The 16,299-nt window shown below is 40.4% G+C and overlaps 1 protein-coding gene across 1 annotated transcript in view; it reads left to right on the top strand.

Annotated features, from left to right (window-relative positions):
- Window positions 1–16,299, top strand: part of LOC135512133 (CUB and sushi domain-containing protein 1-like) — a 502,291-nt gene that overhangs the window by 434,830 nt on the left and 51,162 nt on the right. The window contains exons 46-53 of the mRNA XM_064933828.1: window positions 1,217–1,330; window positions 2,167–2,355; window positions 2,495–2,641; window positions 4,525–4,713; window positions 5,612–5,797; window positions 6,346–6,540; window positions 8,564–8,737; window positions 9,351–9,524. Coding sequence (XP_064789900.1) covers window positions 1,217–1,330; window positions 2,167–2,355; window positions 2,495–2,641; window positions 4,525–4,713; window positions 5,612–5,797; window positions 6,346–6,540; window positions 8,564–8,737; window positions 9,351–9,524 — 1,368 coding nt within the window. The remainder of the gene's footprint in view (window positions 1–1,216; window positions 1,331–2,166; window positions 2,356–2,494; window positions 2,642–4,524; window positions 4,714–5,611; window positions 5,798–6,345; window positions 6,541–8,563; window positions 8,738–9,350; window positions 9,525–16,299) is intronic.

Raw genomic sequence — 16,299 nt, 5'->3', positions numbered from 1 at the left:
TCCACATATTCATCATTTATTATTTTCAGTGGAACATCAGGCAGTGATCCACTACTTGTTCAGTTCAACATGTTCCTATGTGACTTTGAATCAAAGAGGGTTTACTGTACCATGGTGGTGTGTGATCCTCATTTTTGCTCAGTGTTGAAGAGGAAATTTAATTGAAATGTGTTAAATACATATTGTCACCAATGCTGCAGTTTTTGGACAACCATGATAACCAGTGTTGTAGTACTCAAGACCAGTCTCGGTCTCGAGTCCAGTCTCGAGACACATATTGAGTGTCTTGGTCTTGTCTCGGTGTCAGATACATTTTTACTTGGACTCGGACAATGAGGACTTGTCATTTCTTGCTGAGACCAACCGAGACTAGCGGAGTGAAAAATTCAGAATTATCAGCTCCCATTCAGTCAGCCCATAAAACCTTTTTGCCAGACCAAATATCCACACTCCTTCATGACACATGCCTATCTTATTGCCTCTTGAAACCTGGGCTTACTACTTTACTCATAACATTACCGTCCTTTACTTTCGTTGAAAAATATTCTCAAACTTTGTCGCGCAAATCAGAATTTCCTTGATTCGCTGGTAGGGAAGAGTGGGGACATTGTTTGGAAGTTGCACGCTCATTATAAGTAAGGGGGGGCCGGGGGAAATTGTAACATGGCTTTTTATCTATTATAGACCTGTTCGGGTTAGAGGTAATTTATGAGTGGCTCTCTATTTGACCTCAGCATGCTTTTTCTCACCATTCTGAATGTCTAAAGAATCCATGTTGTTCTGAAGTATGAACACAGAAATACTGGACATTTTGACCTCTTAATATGGTGACGATTTGACCCTACTACAAATACAACCATGGTCTTGATTTGGTCTGGGACCCCTCGCCCTCCCATCTTGGTCTTGACTCGGTCTCACCCCGCCCTCCAGTCTCGGTCTTGACTCGGTCTCACCCCGCCCTCCTGTCTCGGTCTTGACTCGGTCTCACCCTGCCCTCCCGTCTTGGTCTTGACTCTGACTTTATTTCCTCCAGTCGTAAATCGGCCTCGCTTTACAGTAGGTGGTCTCGAACACAACACTGGTTATTACACAGGCTGTTATGTAATATAACTGTTGTTATGTCTCTAGAGACAATACCCTTAATATCCAAGGTTTCCATCAGACGTTGATAATGTCACATCTGCTATAAGACGAATTAAATAATTATTTTGTCCAGGAGACATTGTGAAGTATCGCTGCTTCCCTGGATTTACCCTGGTCGGCAACAGTGAGCTTACCTGTAAACTCAACTCTCATCTCCAGTTTGAGAGTCCTCCGCCTACTTGTGAAGGTAAGAGAATGTTCTGACCAGAATATTTGGACTATTATTATTTTATTTTTTCTTGAAAAGGGAACAGGAGGTGAACTTTCAGCTCAGATAGTTCCAATAAATTATTTATGTTATCTGCTTATACAAACATGGCAGTTTGCTGCCCTTTGTCATTCTATGCAAATCTATGCACATTTTCCCCGAATACAACAGTTATTACAGCTTATTATTATAACCTTACAGTGAAATGCTTACTTACCAAGATCCTTGTTCCCTTGCATCCTTGTGATGACTCCGTTATACTACAGTATTAGTAGGCATTGTTCCAAGGTGTGTATCACCCTGTTAAAAAACAAATACCCCTTTTTTGTCATGGAAGTGCAGTGCTGCTAGAGCCTCTGTGTCTCTTTGTAAATCAGAGCTCTAACAGAAGTGAGTCACAGATTTAATGGCTTATTCATACATATAATTTCTAATTATAGTGCCAACGCGATGACACAGATGGGAGGCAGCACTATGGCTCTATTAAAGCACAGCACAAAGCACTACCAAGCCTTTTTTGGGGAGATAGAGAAGCACAGCAGTTTCCTTGAATTTTGTAATTCCATAATGGAGCTAAGCAGCTATGGTCCATTTGGTTTGTTTTCATTATTATTTGCCCACAGGGTAGAATATGAAAATGTTAAATGCCTTCACATTATTTCTTGTCATAGATCATTAACCCTAAGCTCACTTGGATTTGCAACCTGAAGAGGTTCACAAGAACTACAGTTGGGGTGATAAAGATGTGTATTGTAGCAACAATTACCTTTTTCTCATGAGTAATTCTTGTCTGCTTGTGTTTGTTGTGCTTTTAGCTCAGTGTCCTGCAAATGAAGAACGCGCCTTCTCATCCGGGGTTATCCTTAGCCCAGGTTTCCCTAAAAACTACCCCAACTCTCAGACCTGCTCCTGGGTCATCAGAGTTCAACCTGCGTACACTATTTCCATCTTCGTGGAGATGTTTCAGAGTGAGAAGCAGTTCGACGAACTTGAGATCTTTGACGGTAGTTTCCTTAACTAAGTCACACGCATTGTTTTTTTTGTGCAGTTTTCAAATATTTATTTAATGTCAGCAATGCGTGATTTAAAAAAAATATTCCATGACGAGCACTGTAATGTTTTAGTGTTTATTTTATCCGTTAGGACCATCTGGTCAGAGCCCTTTGCTGGTGGCCCTTAGTGGAAATCACTCCACACAGTTAAACTTTACAAGCAAGACCAACCACCTTTACCTGAGATGGTCCACTGATCATGCAACCAGCAAAAGAGGGTTCAAAATCCGATACACAGGTTTGTAGTGCATAACCATATGTTTCCTTTTGCGATAAGACATTATGTTTCACAATTGCTTTGGGGATGCCTACAGCATTGCATCACAATTCTTATAAGGATTGACTGTTATGTTTCAAGACAACTTCTACCCCCATGCTATCAGACTGCTAAATAGCCATAAGACTGCTAAATAGTTAATTCATGGTTACCTGGACTATCTTCACTGACCCTATCTTGCATTGACTCTATGCACACTCACAATACTACAGTATATACTGTATAGAGACTATATACACACACACACACACACACACACACACACACACACACACACACACACACACACACACACACACACACACACACACACACACACACACACACACACACACACACACACACACACACACACACACACACACACACACACACTACACTGACACTACACAAACCCTCACACATTCACATACACACACACACACACACAAACATATACCGACAATACAAACACACACACGCGCATACCGACACAACACAAACACATTTTAACACACACACGTTTACACTCATAATTTGCTGCTGCTACTCAGTTCTTTATTTTACTCTTATTATTATCTATCCTGATGGCTAGTCACTTTACCCTGCCTTCATGTACATACAGTATCTACTTCAAATACCTCATACCTCTGCACATTGATCTGGTACTGGTACTCTCTGTTTATAGCTCCATTCTTGTGCATTTTATTCCTTTTGTGTTATTTTTAATTATAATTGTTTTACTCTGCATCGTTGGAAAGGGCTCGTAAGCAAGCATTTCACAGTTACGTCTACACCTGTTGTATTCAGCACACAAATCCAATTTGATTTGATTTTACGAATTCTGAAACATTTGAACAACAGCACATTCAAAATAGGGGAAAAGCACCATAGCCTTTTGCTATTGTGTGGGTGTCAGAGAAGATTATACACCATCCTCTGTCCGCTGAGGCAGTTGCTTTGGATCCAATTTAGGTCAAAGAGTGTGAGGAAGTCAGACTTTTCCAAGTTAGCTCTCATTAGGCTGGGCCCAGACATGTATACCTGCAGGGATCCTTTTGCAAGTCCTCCATAATAGAGGTCAAAGATCCCATAATGAATTTGGCTGAATAACTGCCATGTCCAGTGACTCAAACAGACATTTCCACCAATGACAAAACATGATATATAGCTCACAAAGCCCAGTGGCCATGATTACTTTCCATTTCTTTTCTCTCCCTCTGCCTTTTCTGTCACTTTTCTACTCTCTATTCATTTTAGTCGATCCTTTTGCCATTCCAGCCACTGTGCTGGTTATTATTCCAGTTTGTTTCCACGTTTCCCTATTTTTTCAATTTGCCATCCCTTGTGCAGTAAAAAATGGTTACATTGCATTGAGGCCTGACGTGTCAGAATGAGTGATAGTTTCTGAAGGCTTCAGAATGGCTACCACGGTGCTGTCAGACTGTGTAAAAGGCTTTTTAAATAATGCAGGGATGTTGAACACAGACAGGGTAATACACCTCTGCTTGATCTTTACAAAACTGCTTTGGGAGTAAAGAAGTCTTTACCCAGCCAGGGGATTTTTTTTCCTTTCGTCTTTAACAGTCCTTTGGGCATTCATCAAAGTAAATTAAAATTATATGCTGCCTGGAGTTTTAACATGTGGTCTAATCACCCAGAACCTAGACTCAACCATTTAGCCCGATTAATGGTTTTAATTTAGGGCAGGGGATTTTGAGAATTCTGGAGAATACTTATGTAATGTCATGTTATACTAATGTAATGTAATATAAAGTACTAATGTATATGTAGAGCATATCGTTAATCATTTAGATGGTGGCATGATATAGAAACACTTAAAATACTCTTTCTTTTCAATGTAGCTCCTTATTGTAGCATTAATGACCCACCTGGAAATGGAGGGGTGCTTAATCGAACAAGAGAGCGTCCAGGAAGCAAGCTGCAGTACTATTGTTATGCTGGCTACAGGCTAGTGGGCCCCAGAAATTCCACCTGCCGGTTGCATCGGAATGGACTGTATCATTGGGATGCCCCAGCTCCACTATGTCAAGGTAATGCAGAGCTGCGGATGACATTTACTGACTTGAGGGGGATTCACTTTAATATTATGTCTGGGGGTTCCCTCGTGTCAGAATGTGGAGATGTGTTTGTGTCTGCACAAATCTGGAGGAGTTGTGACTCATTGTCTTTCTCTATTTCTTTCTCTTTCTCTTCAACATAGCAAGCTACAATTCATAAATATTTCCTAATATCATACTGTAGCTAGAAAATATATTATAAACAGTCTTCTAACAAACTTTTTTCAGAAGTATATCATTGACAGTTATGTAACTGACCCTTTTTCTATTATGTTAATTATTGTGACAGCTTGTTGCTTTAAGCAAAGGAGATGTATATTTACATAAAGGAATAGAGGATAAGTTGGAGCTAATTACATCTGGGGGTTGTATCTGTACATGCCTGTTTACGAGTATGCAAGGCAATTATCTCTTTAAAGGTACTGTGTCCCCTCATTTGTGGTAAACTACAGGTGTGTAAGTGGCGTACAAAACAATAGAACTGTTTGTGTTTCTCACTAAACCTGATTGTAAATTATAATTTCATTAGATGAGATTGATTGTTCCATTTGCACAGTATTCTGAACATGGTATTTGAATGGTAAATGTGTGTTTAAGCAAATGAATGCCACAATCTTCAAGGGAAATATCTAGTTTCCATAGTACCCTAATAGTTGGATCATACACACTTTGCTTACTTACTCTTTATCCCCTTTGAGATATAATGCCACTATAGTCAGAACACTTCACGTTATACCCTTTTATTAAAAGAGGCCACAGTGTTTACTAATTTTGTGCCATCATATCTGTAAGTGCTGAGAGTAATCCATGCAGCTGAGGTCATCGTTTGATGAGTATCATTTTAATATTTTAAATGTCTTTCCATCGGCAGCTTTATCTTGTGGAATCCCTGAGTCTCCTGCCAATGGTTCATTCCATGGTTTCCAGTACACAGTCGGAAGCAAAGTGAATTACCAGTGCAATGAAGGGTACAGGATGGAGACAAGTCTCCCCACAAGTACCGTCTGTCTAGAGAATGGGACATGGAGCAACGCTGCACACCCACCTCTTTGTTTACGTGAGAAAAATAACCTTTGTTTCTATGCCAACAGTATGATGAATTCCCCTGCCTCATTGAGCCACTGCAGTCAATGCAGGTCTCATTAATGTCCTCCTTAGAGAGTAATGTGGAGCAGGTAACGGCTGAGATGAGAGCAATAATGACTAGATTTTTGCAGTTAGGCACTCACAAAAAACAAATGGTAGGATGCAACCCGCCCCCTCAGGCCTGCATTACCAGAAACACACTAAGCAATCATGTTGGAGTCATTTTGGGACATGACTGTATAAATTACATTTTAATACCTCAACGAATGTGATATATGTGAATACAGTATATATAAAAATACTTTTATACCCATTATATTTTATAGTTTTACATCATAAAGTGCTTTGGCATTTCTCAGTTTTAACAATAGATACTGGACAGAAATGGATAATGTACATAAGGCTTTTAGAATATTACATCGGCAAATATGGAGAAGGAAATTGAGAAATGTTCCTCTGTCATGTCTGGCTTCTTGAGTATGTTCTATTAAATCTGGCATGTTCTCTCTCCCCCTTCAGCGATCCAGTGTCCTTACATTGAGAGCATGCTCTCAGAACACATGGTGTGGCGGCTGATCTCGGGGTCACTGAATGAATTTGGATCTCAGATAATGCTAAGCTGCACTCCTGGCTTCTACCTGGGAGGCAGGAGGACCATCAAGTGCTTAGCTAATGGAACCTGGGCTGGAATCCAGGAGAGGTCTACCTGCAAGAGTAAGATACAGACTGTACATCTACCACCAGGCTGCACTGCTTAGAGTTATGGAAAAGTAATAGGAAATAATTATCATAAGAATTGAGCACAAAATAGTTGACATTTTGAGTATTAATAGTACCTTGTTCTAATTACCGAGAGCAATTTCATTGTATGGCCAGAACTGTTGTTCACACTGGCAGTTAACACGTCTGAAATCCTTCCTCTTTGTGGCTCCCAATGTATTTCCGGACTGATGCATTCATAACCTCCAGGATCTGGTGTGGGAGCTGGGAAGTCACAAGGCAGTGTTCAATCATTTGTTTTGATCACAGCCCTCCCTATTTCCTCTGCATAGATGTGCTGCGTAAACAATAAACTGTAGTGGCGATGATGTAATCAGGGAAATACGGTCCGGCTAATTAGAGGTCAGAGGGAGAATATAAATATTCTGATTAGCTGGGACTTAATATTTAATATGTTTACATGCCATGGTGAACATTGCAACGGTTTGGAGGTTATTGTTTGCAGGGGTGCCAGGTAGGTTGTGCCTACCATGGAAAATATTGAATGAGTCCCGTCTGGTCCGTCAAGTCTACACCAATACAAAGGACAAAAAAGTCAGGATGGACATACACTGTTCATAAACCCTTAAAACATTGGAAAAACTTCAAAACAATTGTATTATTTTGCATGGGTTGTATTACCAACATAAATGATCACACACATAATAATATAACAAACAACTAGCTCTGGTTCCTCAAGAAAAGTCCCGTTCCTCGGGCCTAAAAGGGCCTAAAAGAGTCCAGCCCGGTAAATGAGTTCAGTGAACTCAAGTGACCTTATTCACGCAATATTTGTCCATTCATAAAGTGTAGCGTAAACCCAGTCTTAATCATACAATCAAAATGTCAAACTCTTTTACCACACAACCATAAAGAGTAAAACATCTTAGTAGTTTTCAACTACAATTGACCACATACATCATCACAGTATACAGCACACTAAAACACTAAAACACGGGAAATACCATATGCCTAATAGCTGTAGTCAATCGGCCAGTTAGACAATCCAATCAGCCAACAGATCTCCAGCAGAGAAAGGCCACGAAGAAGGAGAGCAAATGAGATGTGTAGTCCAAAGGAAGCAATGAGTGGGTCCGATCCTGGTTAAACTTGAGACAAGGCTACAAAGCACACTTTTAAATACAACAAAACAAACGGAGTATAGAAGCTTCGGAATTGAGGGTTGAACACATCCTCGTTCGCACCACCATCACAACCCCCTTTTGCGCAGCTGATGCTGGCTATTTCATTGGGAATTAAAGGGGAAGCATTGAGACAGTTCAGACAAATTCAGAGCCGTCACAACATGCAAAGCTATATTGGCCTTGGCTTTGATTGGGTGCGTCTAGGAGCCCCTATTTTCTGATCATTCCATGAGTGCCTTTTTTACAGGGAAGACAATATGCTGGATGAGTACTCATTTGTATGTATAGCCAATGCACTTACATACTCTGTTTAGCGCCTCTTTTTATTCATGTGGTGAACCAGACTTTATTTGAATTGAAAGAAGGTGAATACACACAGTGAGCCGCAGGGCACTGCTCTGCAATAGTTCCTCAAAAGTTCACCCTCTTTAGTCATTCCACTTGAATCTAGTAGACAAACAAACAAGCACACTGTGGCATACATTAGAACGATATGACAAAACAGAAAGAGGGGTAATATACAGTATAATGACTGTTGGCATAATGGCCAGCAATGTGTGTTTACATAAGGTAGTTGCATATTAAAATTATTTTAATATTTACAGGTAATTTGTTAGGGCTGAATCAATCAGCTGCTGTAAGACACATTTCACTTCCCCATTTAGTGTTCTAGAACAAATACACAATACTCGGCATACCGTTCATCCAGGATATCTGGTAACTAGATCAAAATGATTCGCTAATCATTCCTCATTGTGGAATTTGTTTCCACTCAGGCACAGTGGCGTGCAACCAAGTATAACCCAGTCTCTGATTGTCTGTGTCACTTCCAGTTATCTCGTGTGGGGACCTCCCCTCTCCTCCCTATGGCAACAAGATAGGAACCCTGATTACGTTTGGCGCCACAGCGATCTTCATGTGTAATACGGGCTACACACTGGTTGGGTCACACGTGAGGGAATGTGGGGCCAACGGGCTCTGGAGTGGAGTGGAAACAAAGTGTCTTGGTATAGTATAAATGGTTTTCTAATGCTTAAGTTCTTTCTTTTCTCCTCCCGGACGAGCCCCAAAATTGTATCATCCTGGACGAGTCCCCAAGTTTTTGATCTTGGTTTTCACATCATTATGCCAGAAACACATTAAGATTTCTCAGGTTACAGTTGTGTTTACAGATTCAAACTCTTGAAGGTCATGATTTCTCTTCAATTACCAGCATCCCAAATTTTATATTGATAATTCTATCCATGAGATTTAATCCGACCCCAGCAGTCAACTCCTAAATGTCAGTTAAAAATGAAGACATACCACCCCTCATTATTATCAATTAGATTATTGATTGGATTAAATTATTGAGGCATTTCCCGCCAAAAAGACATTCATTATTGGGGGAGGGAAGGATCATATACATTTCTATGTGTTACAGTATATATTTTTATGTGTCAAAGTGACAAATGGTTATTACAGTCATGAGAATAATTTAAAAGATTTGTGTTAGGGAATAAGAAGAAAGTTTACGTAACAAATTTACTTTTTCATGCCAATCCATACTAATATTGGACTATTTTATGTTTTATCTAACTGAAAATATTATGCAAATATTTGGTTTATTCTCCCTTCTAGCTGGCCACTGTGACTCCCCTGATCCAATCATCAATGGTCATATCAGTGGAGATGGCTCCAGTTATCGTGACACTGTTGTCTATCAGTGCAACCTGGGCTTTCGCCTTATTGGAACATCGGTTCGGATCTGTCAACAGGACCACAGATGGTCTGGACAAGCTCCTGTTTGTGTTCGTAAGTGCAATAACTTTCGTTTTTTAAATTGTTCCTATCGATTCTCACTTAACAATCAGAGATGTACAGGAATTCTCCACCTTCAGGTGGTGGGCTGAAGCTTAAAAACGTGAAGCTGATTGATCCTTGTCAAGGGAGGAGCTGATTTTTTTATATGACAGTAAAACATTCTTATGATGACTGTAACATTTGTTGTCACCTTCAGTTCTTTCACACTTTCTCCTAAAAAGTATACTTCAACACTGTCTTCTCAGGCAAATTTGCCAAACTGCTGAACTTGGGACCAATCAGAACTCCTGTATATTCTCCACGTGATGAAGGCAGCCAATAGCCTGTTTCTATATAAGATGTAAACGCAGCCTCACATGTGTGATGAAATAAGATAAATATCTGTTTGAGTGCACTTGAAATATTCCATTGGGCACAGACTTCAATTCAATGTTTTCAGTATTCCATGTTGGTTCAATGTAATTTCATTGAAATGACGTGGAAACAATGTTGATTCAACCAGTCTGTGCCCAGGGGGATGTAGCATGCCATACAAATGGTCTTGATCGTTTGAAGAAGTAACTTCGTTAATCACACGCCAGGCCTGGTATTCATAGATGACTTTGAAACAGCTTTTGTCACACCCTGATCTGTTTCACCTGTCTTGGTGATTGTTTGTACCCACCTCCAGGTGTCTCCTGTTTTCCCCATTAGTCCCCGGTGTATTTATCCCTGTGTTTCCTGTCTCTCTGTGCCAGTTTGTCTTGTTTTGCCAAGTCAACCAGCGTTTCTCCTAGCTCCTATTTTTCCCAGTCTCTGTATTTTCCAAGCCCTCCTGATGCTGAATCCGCCTGCTTGACCACTCTACCTGTTCTGACCTCGAGCTTACCTATGCCCTGGTACTGTTTGGACTTTTACCTGGTCTCGCCTGTCCCCGACCTGCCTTTTGCCTACCCCTTTTGGTGTAATAAATATCAGAGCTCAACCATCTGCCTCCTGTGTCTGCATTTGGGGCTTGCCTTGTGCCCTTATAGCTTTTGATAAAGTAAGACTGGAATTTATATATACAGCGCATTCTGAAAGTTTTTAGACCCCTTGACTTCCACATTTTGTAACATTACAACCTTATTCTAAAATTGATTAAATACAATTTTTTCCTCATCAATCTACATACAATACCCCATAATGACAAAGCAAAAACAGGTTTAGACAATTTTGCAAATACATTATTTTCAATAAATAAAAATACATTTACATAAATATTTAGATCCTTTGCTATGAGACTCGAAATTGAGCTCAGGTGCATCCTGTTTCCATTGATCATCCTTGAGATGTTTCTACAACTTGATTGGAGTCCACCTGTGGAAAATTCAATTGATTGGACATGATTTGGAAAGGCACACACCTGTCTATATACTGTAGGGTCCCATAGTTGACAGTGCATGTCCGAGCAAAAACCAAGCCATGTGGTCGAGACAATTGTCCGTAGAGCTCCGTGACAGGGTACCAAAATATAATATAAGGTCCCACAGTTGACAGTGCATGTCAGAGCAATTGTCCGTAGAGCTACGAGACATGATTGTGTCGAGGCACAGATCTGGGGAAGAGTACCAACACATTTCTGCAGCATTGGAGGTCCCCAAGAATGCAGTGGCCTCCAACATTCTTAAATGGACGATGTTTTTTAACCATCAAGACAATTCCTAGAGCTGGCCGCCCAGTTAAACTGAGAAATGGGGGTGATCCTTGGTCAGGGAGGTGACCAACAACCTGATGGTCAGTCTGACAAAGCTCCAGAGTTCCTCTGTGGAGATGGGAGAACCTTCCAGAAGGACAACCATCTTTGCAGAACTCCACCAATCCTCGCTTTATGGTAGTGGCAAGATGGGAGCCACTCACAGTAAAAGGCACCTGACAGCCCACTTGAAGTTTGCCAAAAGACACTTAAAGGACTATGACCATGAGAAACAAGATTATATGGTCTGATGAAACCAAGATTAACCTCTTGAAACTCTGGGGGCGATATTTCATTATTGGATAAAAAAACGTTCCCGTTTTAAGCGCGATATTTTGTCACAAAAAGATGCTTAACTATGCATATAATTGACAGCTTTGGAAAGAAAACACTCTGACGTTTCCAAAACTGCAAAGATATTGTCTGTGAGTGCCACAGACCTAATGCTAAGGCAAAACCAAGATGAAATTTCAAACAGGAAGTGCCCCCGATTTTGAAAGCGCTGTGTTTCAATGTCTCCTTATATGGCTGTGAATGGGTCACAAATGAGCCTACACTTTCCGTCGTTTCCCCAAGTTGTCTGCAGCATTGTGACGTATTTGTAGGCATATCATTGGAAGATTGACAATAAGACACTACATTTCCCAGGTGGTCGCTTGGTGTCCTCCGTCGCAAATATTGCGTAATCTTCAGCTCCAGTACTTTTCCGTTTGCTACAGAGGAGAAACCCAAATGCCACAAATGATTTATCATCGAATAGATATGTGAAAAACACCTTGAGGATTGATTCTAAACAACGTTTGTCATGTTTCTGTCGATATTATGGAGTTAATTTGGAAAAAAGTTCGGCGTTATAATGACTGAATTTTCGTTTTTTTTTCTTAGCCAAACGTGATGAACAAAACGGAGCGATTTCTCCTACACAAATAATCTTTTTGGAAAAAATGAACATTTGCTATCTAACTGAGAGTCTCCTCATTGAAAACATCCAAAGTTCTTCAAAGGTAAATGATGAATGCTTTTCTTGTTTTTGTGAAAATGTTGCCTGCTGAATGCTAGGCTTAATGCTATGCTAGCTATCAATACTCTTACACTAATGCTTGTGTAGCTATGGTTGAAAAGCATATTTTGAAAATCTGAGATGACAGTGTTGTTAACAAACGGCTAAGCTTGTGAGTGAATATATTTCCTTCATTTCATTTGCGATTTTCATGAATAGTTAACGTTGCGTTATGGTAATTAGCTTGAGGCTATGATTACGCTCCCGGGTACGGGATAACTCGTCGCAAGAAGTTAAACTCTTTGGCCTGAACTATTTGGCGTGCCAAGCGTCACGCCTGGAGGAATCCTGGCACCATCCCTACGGTGAAGCATGGTGGTGGAAGCATCATGCTGTGGCTTTGGGACAAGTCTCTGAATGTCCTTTAGTGGCCAAGCCAGAGCCCGAACTTGAACTCGTTCGAACATCTCTGAAGAGACCTGAAAATAGAAACTCCTCAAACAGTACCCATAAAACACCAGTCTCAATGTCAACAGTGTTGAGGTGACTCTCCGGGATGCTTGTCTTCTAGGCAGAGTTGGAAAGCATCCCGAATTCGGCTCTCCACTGTTGATGTTGAGACTGGTGTTTTGCGGTTACTATTAAATTAAGCTGCCAGTTGAGGACTTGTGAGGTGTCTGTTTCTCAAACTAGACACTAATGTACTTGTCCGCTTGCTCAGTTGTGCACATCGGCCTCTCATTCCTCTTTCTGTTCTGGATAGAGCCGGTTTTGCCCTGTTCTGTGAAGGTAGTAGTACACAGCGTTGCACGAGATCCTCAGTTTCTTGGCAATTTCTCGCATGGAATAGCCTTGCGAGTTTCAGAAGAAATGTATTTGTTTCTGGCCATTTTGAGCCTATAATCGAACCCACAAATGCTGATGCTCCAGATACTCAACTGATCTAAGGAAGGCCAGTTTTATTGCTTCTTTAGTCAGACCAACAGTTTTCAGCTGTGCTAGCATAATTGCAAAAGGGTTTTCTGATGATCAATTAGCCTTTTAAAATGATAAACTTGGATTAGCTAACACAATGTGCCATTGGAACACAGGAGTGTGATCCATTTGATGTTATTTAATGGACAAAAAGTGTGCTTTTTTTATTAAAACATGGTCATTTCTTAGTGACCCAAAACTTTTGAATGGTAGTTTATATATACAGTATCATTCAAAAGTTTGGACACACTTACTCATTCCAGGGTTTTTCTTTATTTTATTCTACATTGTTGTCACGCCCTGGCCTTAGTTATCTTTGTTTTCTTTATTATTTTGGTTAGGCCAGGGTGTGACATGGGTGATTTATGTGTTTGTCTTGTCTAGGGGTGTTTGTAGATTTATGGGGTTGTTATTTTAGGTGTCTAGGTAAGTCTATGGTTGACTGGATTGGTTCTCAATCAGAGGCAGGTGTTTATCATTGTCTCTGGTTGGGAGCCATATTTAGGCAGCCATATTCTTTAGGTATTTTGTGGGTGATTGTTTCCTGTCTTTGTGTTTTATGCACCAATTAGGACTGTTACGGTTTTCACATTTATTGTTTTGTAGTTTGTTCATGTGTTTTCTGATTAATCAGAGTTTTCTGATTAAAGAACCATGAACTATAACCACGCTGCGTTTTGGTCCGCCTCTCCTTCCCAGGATGAAAGCCGTGACAATTGTAGAATAATAGTGAAGACATCAAAACTGAAATAACACCTATGGAATCATGTAGTAACAAAAAATGTGTTCTACAAATTGTACTAAATAGCCACCCTTTGGCTTGAAGACAGGTTATAACACTCTTTGCATTCTCTCATCCAGCTTCACCTGAAATTCATTTTCCCCCACATATGCTGAGCACTTGTTGGCTGCTTTTCCTTCACTCTGCGGTCCAACTCATCCCAAACCATCTCAATTGGGTTGAGGTCAGGTAATTGTGGAGACCAGTTCATCTGATGCAGCGCTCCATCACTCTCCTTCTTTGTCAAATAGCCCTTGTGCAGCCTGTAGGTGTGTTTTGTGTCATTGTCCTGTTGAAAAACAAATGATAGTCCCACTAAGTGCAAACCAGATCGGATGGCGTATCGCTGCAGAATGCGGTGGTAAAACAAATGCTGGTTAGGAGTGCCTTGAATTCTAAATAAATCACTGTCAGTGTCACCAGCAAAGCACCCCCACACCATCACAACTCATCCTCAATGCTTCACAGTGGGAACCACACATGTGGAGATCATCTCTTCACCTACTCTGTGTCTTACAAAGACACGGCGGTTGGATCTAAAAATCTCAAATCTTGACTCATCAGATCAAAAGACAGATTTCCACCAGTCTAATGTCCATTGCTCGGGTTTCTTGTCCCAAGCATGTCTCTTCTTCTTCTTGGTGTCCTTTAGTAGTGGTTTCTTTGCAGGAATTCGACTATGATGGCCTGATTCACACAGTCTCCTCTGAACAGTTGAGGCTGAGATATGTCTGTTACTTGAACTCTTTGAAACATTTATTTGGGCTGATATTTCTGAGGCTGATAACTCTAATGAACTTATCCTCTGCAGCAGAAGTAACTCTGGCTCTTCCTTTCCTGTGGCGATCCTCATGCGAGCCAGTTTCATCATAGCGCTTGATGGTTTTAGCGACTGCATTTGAAGAAACTTTCAAAGTTCTTCAAATGTTCCGTATTGTCTGACCTTTATGTCTTTAAAGTAATGATTGACTGTCGTTTCTCTTTGCTTATTTGGGCTGTTCTTGCGATAATATGGACTTGGTATTTTACATAATAGGGCTACCTTCTGTATACCACCTCTACCTTGTCACAACACAACTGATTGGCTCAAATGCATTAAGAAGGAAAGAAATTCCACAAATGAACTTTCAACAAGGCACTCCTATTAATTGAAATATATTCCAGGTGACTACATCATGAAGCTGGATGAGAGAATGCCAAGAGTGTGCAAAGCTGTCATCAAGGCAAAGGGTGGCTACTTTGAAGAATCTGAAATATATTCCATATGTGTTATTTCATAGTTTTGATCTCTTCACTATTATTCTAAAATGTATTATTCTAAAAGTGGAATGAGTAGGTGCTTCCAAACTTTTGATTGTTACTGTATACAGTTGAAGACAGAAGTTTACACACACTTAAGTTGGAGTCATTAAAACTTCTTTTTCAACCACTCCACAAATTGCTTGTTAACAACTATAGTTTTGGCAAGTCAGTTAGGACATATACTTTGTGCATTTATTTTTTATTTTACCTTCTTTTAAATAGGCAAGATCAGTTAAGAACAAATTCTTATTTTCAATGACAGCCTAGGAACAGTGGGTTACCTGCCTGTTCAGTGGCAGAACGACAGATTTGTACTTTGTCAGCTCAGGGGTTGGAACTTGCAACCTTCCGGTTACTAGTCCAACTCTCTAACCACTAGGCTACCCTGCCGTGCATGCCACAAGTAATTTTTCCAGACAGATTATTTCACTTATAATTCACTGTATTACAATTTCAGTGGGTCAGAAGTTTACATACACTAAGTTGAATGTGTCTTTAAACAGCTTGGGAAATTCCAGAAAATGATGTCATGGCTTTAGAAACTTCTGATAGGCTAATTGACATAATTTGAGTCAAATGGAGGTGTACCTGTGGATGTATTTCAAGGCCTACCTTCAAACACACTGCCTCTTTGCTTGACATCATGGGAAAATCAGAAGATATCAGCCAAGACCTCAGAAAAAAATTGTAGACCTCCACAAGTCAGGTTCATCCATGGGAGCAATTTCCAAATGCCTGAAGGTACCACGTTCATCTGTACAAACAATAGTACGCAAGTATAAACACCATGGGACCACGCAGATGTCATACCGCTCAGGAAGGAGATCCGTTCTGTCTCCTAGAGAGGAACGTACTTTGGTACAAAAAGTGCAAATAAATCCCAGAACAACAGCAAAGGACCTTGTGAAGATGCTGGAGGAAACAGGCACAAAAGTATCTATATCCACAGTACAACAAGTCCTATATCTAGCTAGTGCTCCAAAACCACCATAAA

This window comes from Oncorhynchus masou, chromosome 24 (genome assembly GCF_036934945.1).
Source record: "Oncorhynchus masou masou isolate Uvic2021 chromosome 24, UVic_Omas_1.1, whole genome shotgun sequence".
Classification (NCBI taxonomy): domain Eukaryota; kingdom Metazoa; phylum Chordata; class Actinopteri; order Salmoniformes; family Salmonidae; genus Oncorhynchus; species Oncorhynchus masou.
The sequence above is the reverse complement of the archived record's forward strand: the minus strand, read 5'-3'. Positions and strand labels throughout refer to the sequence as shown.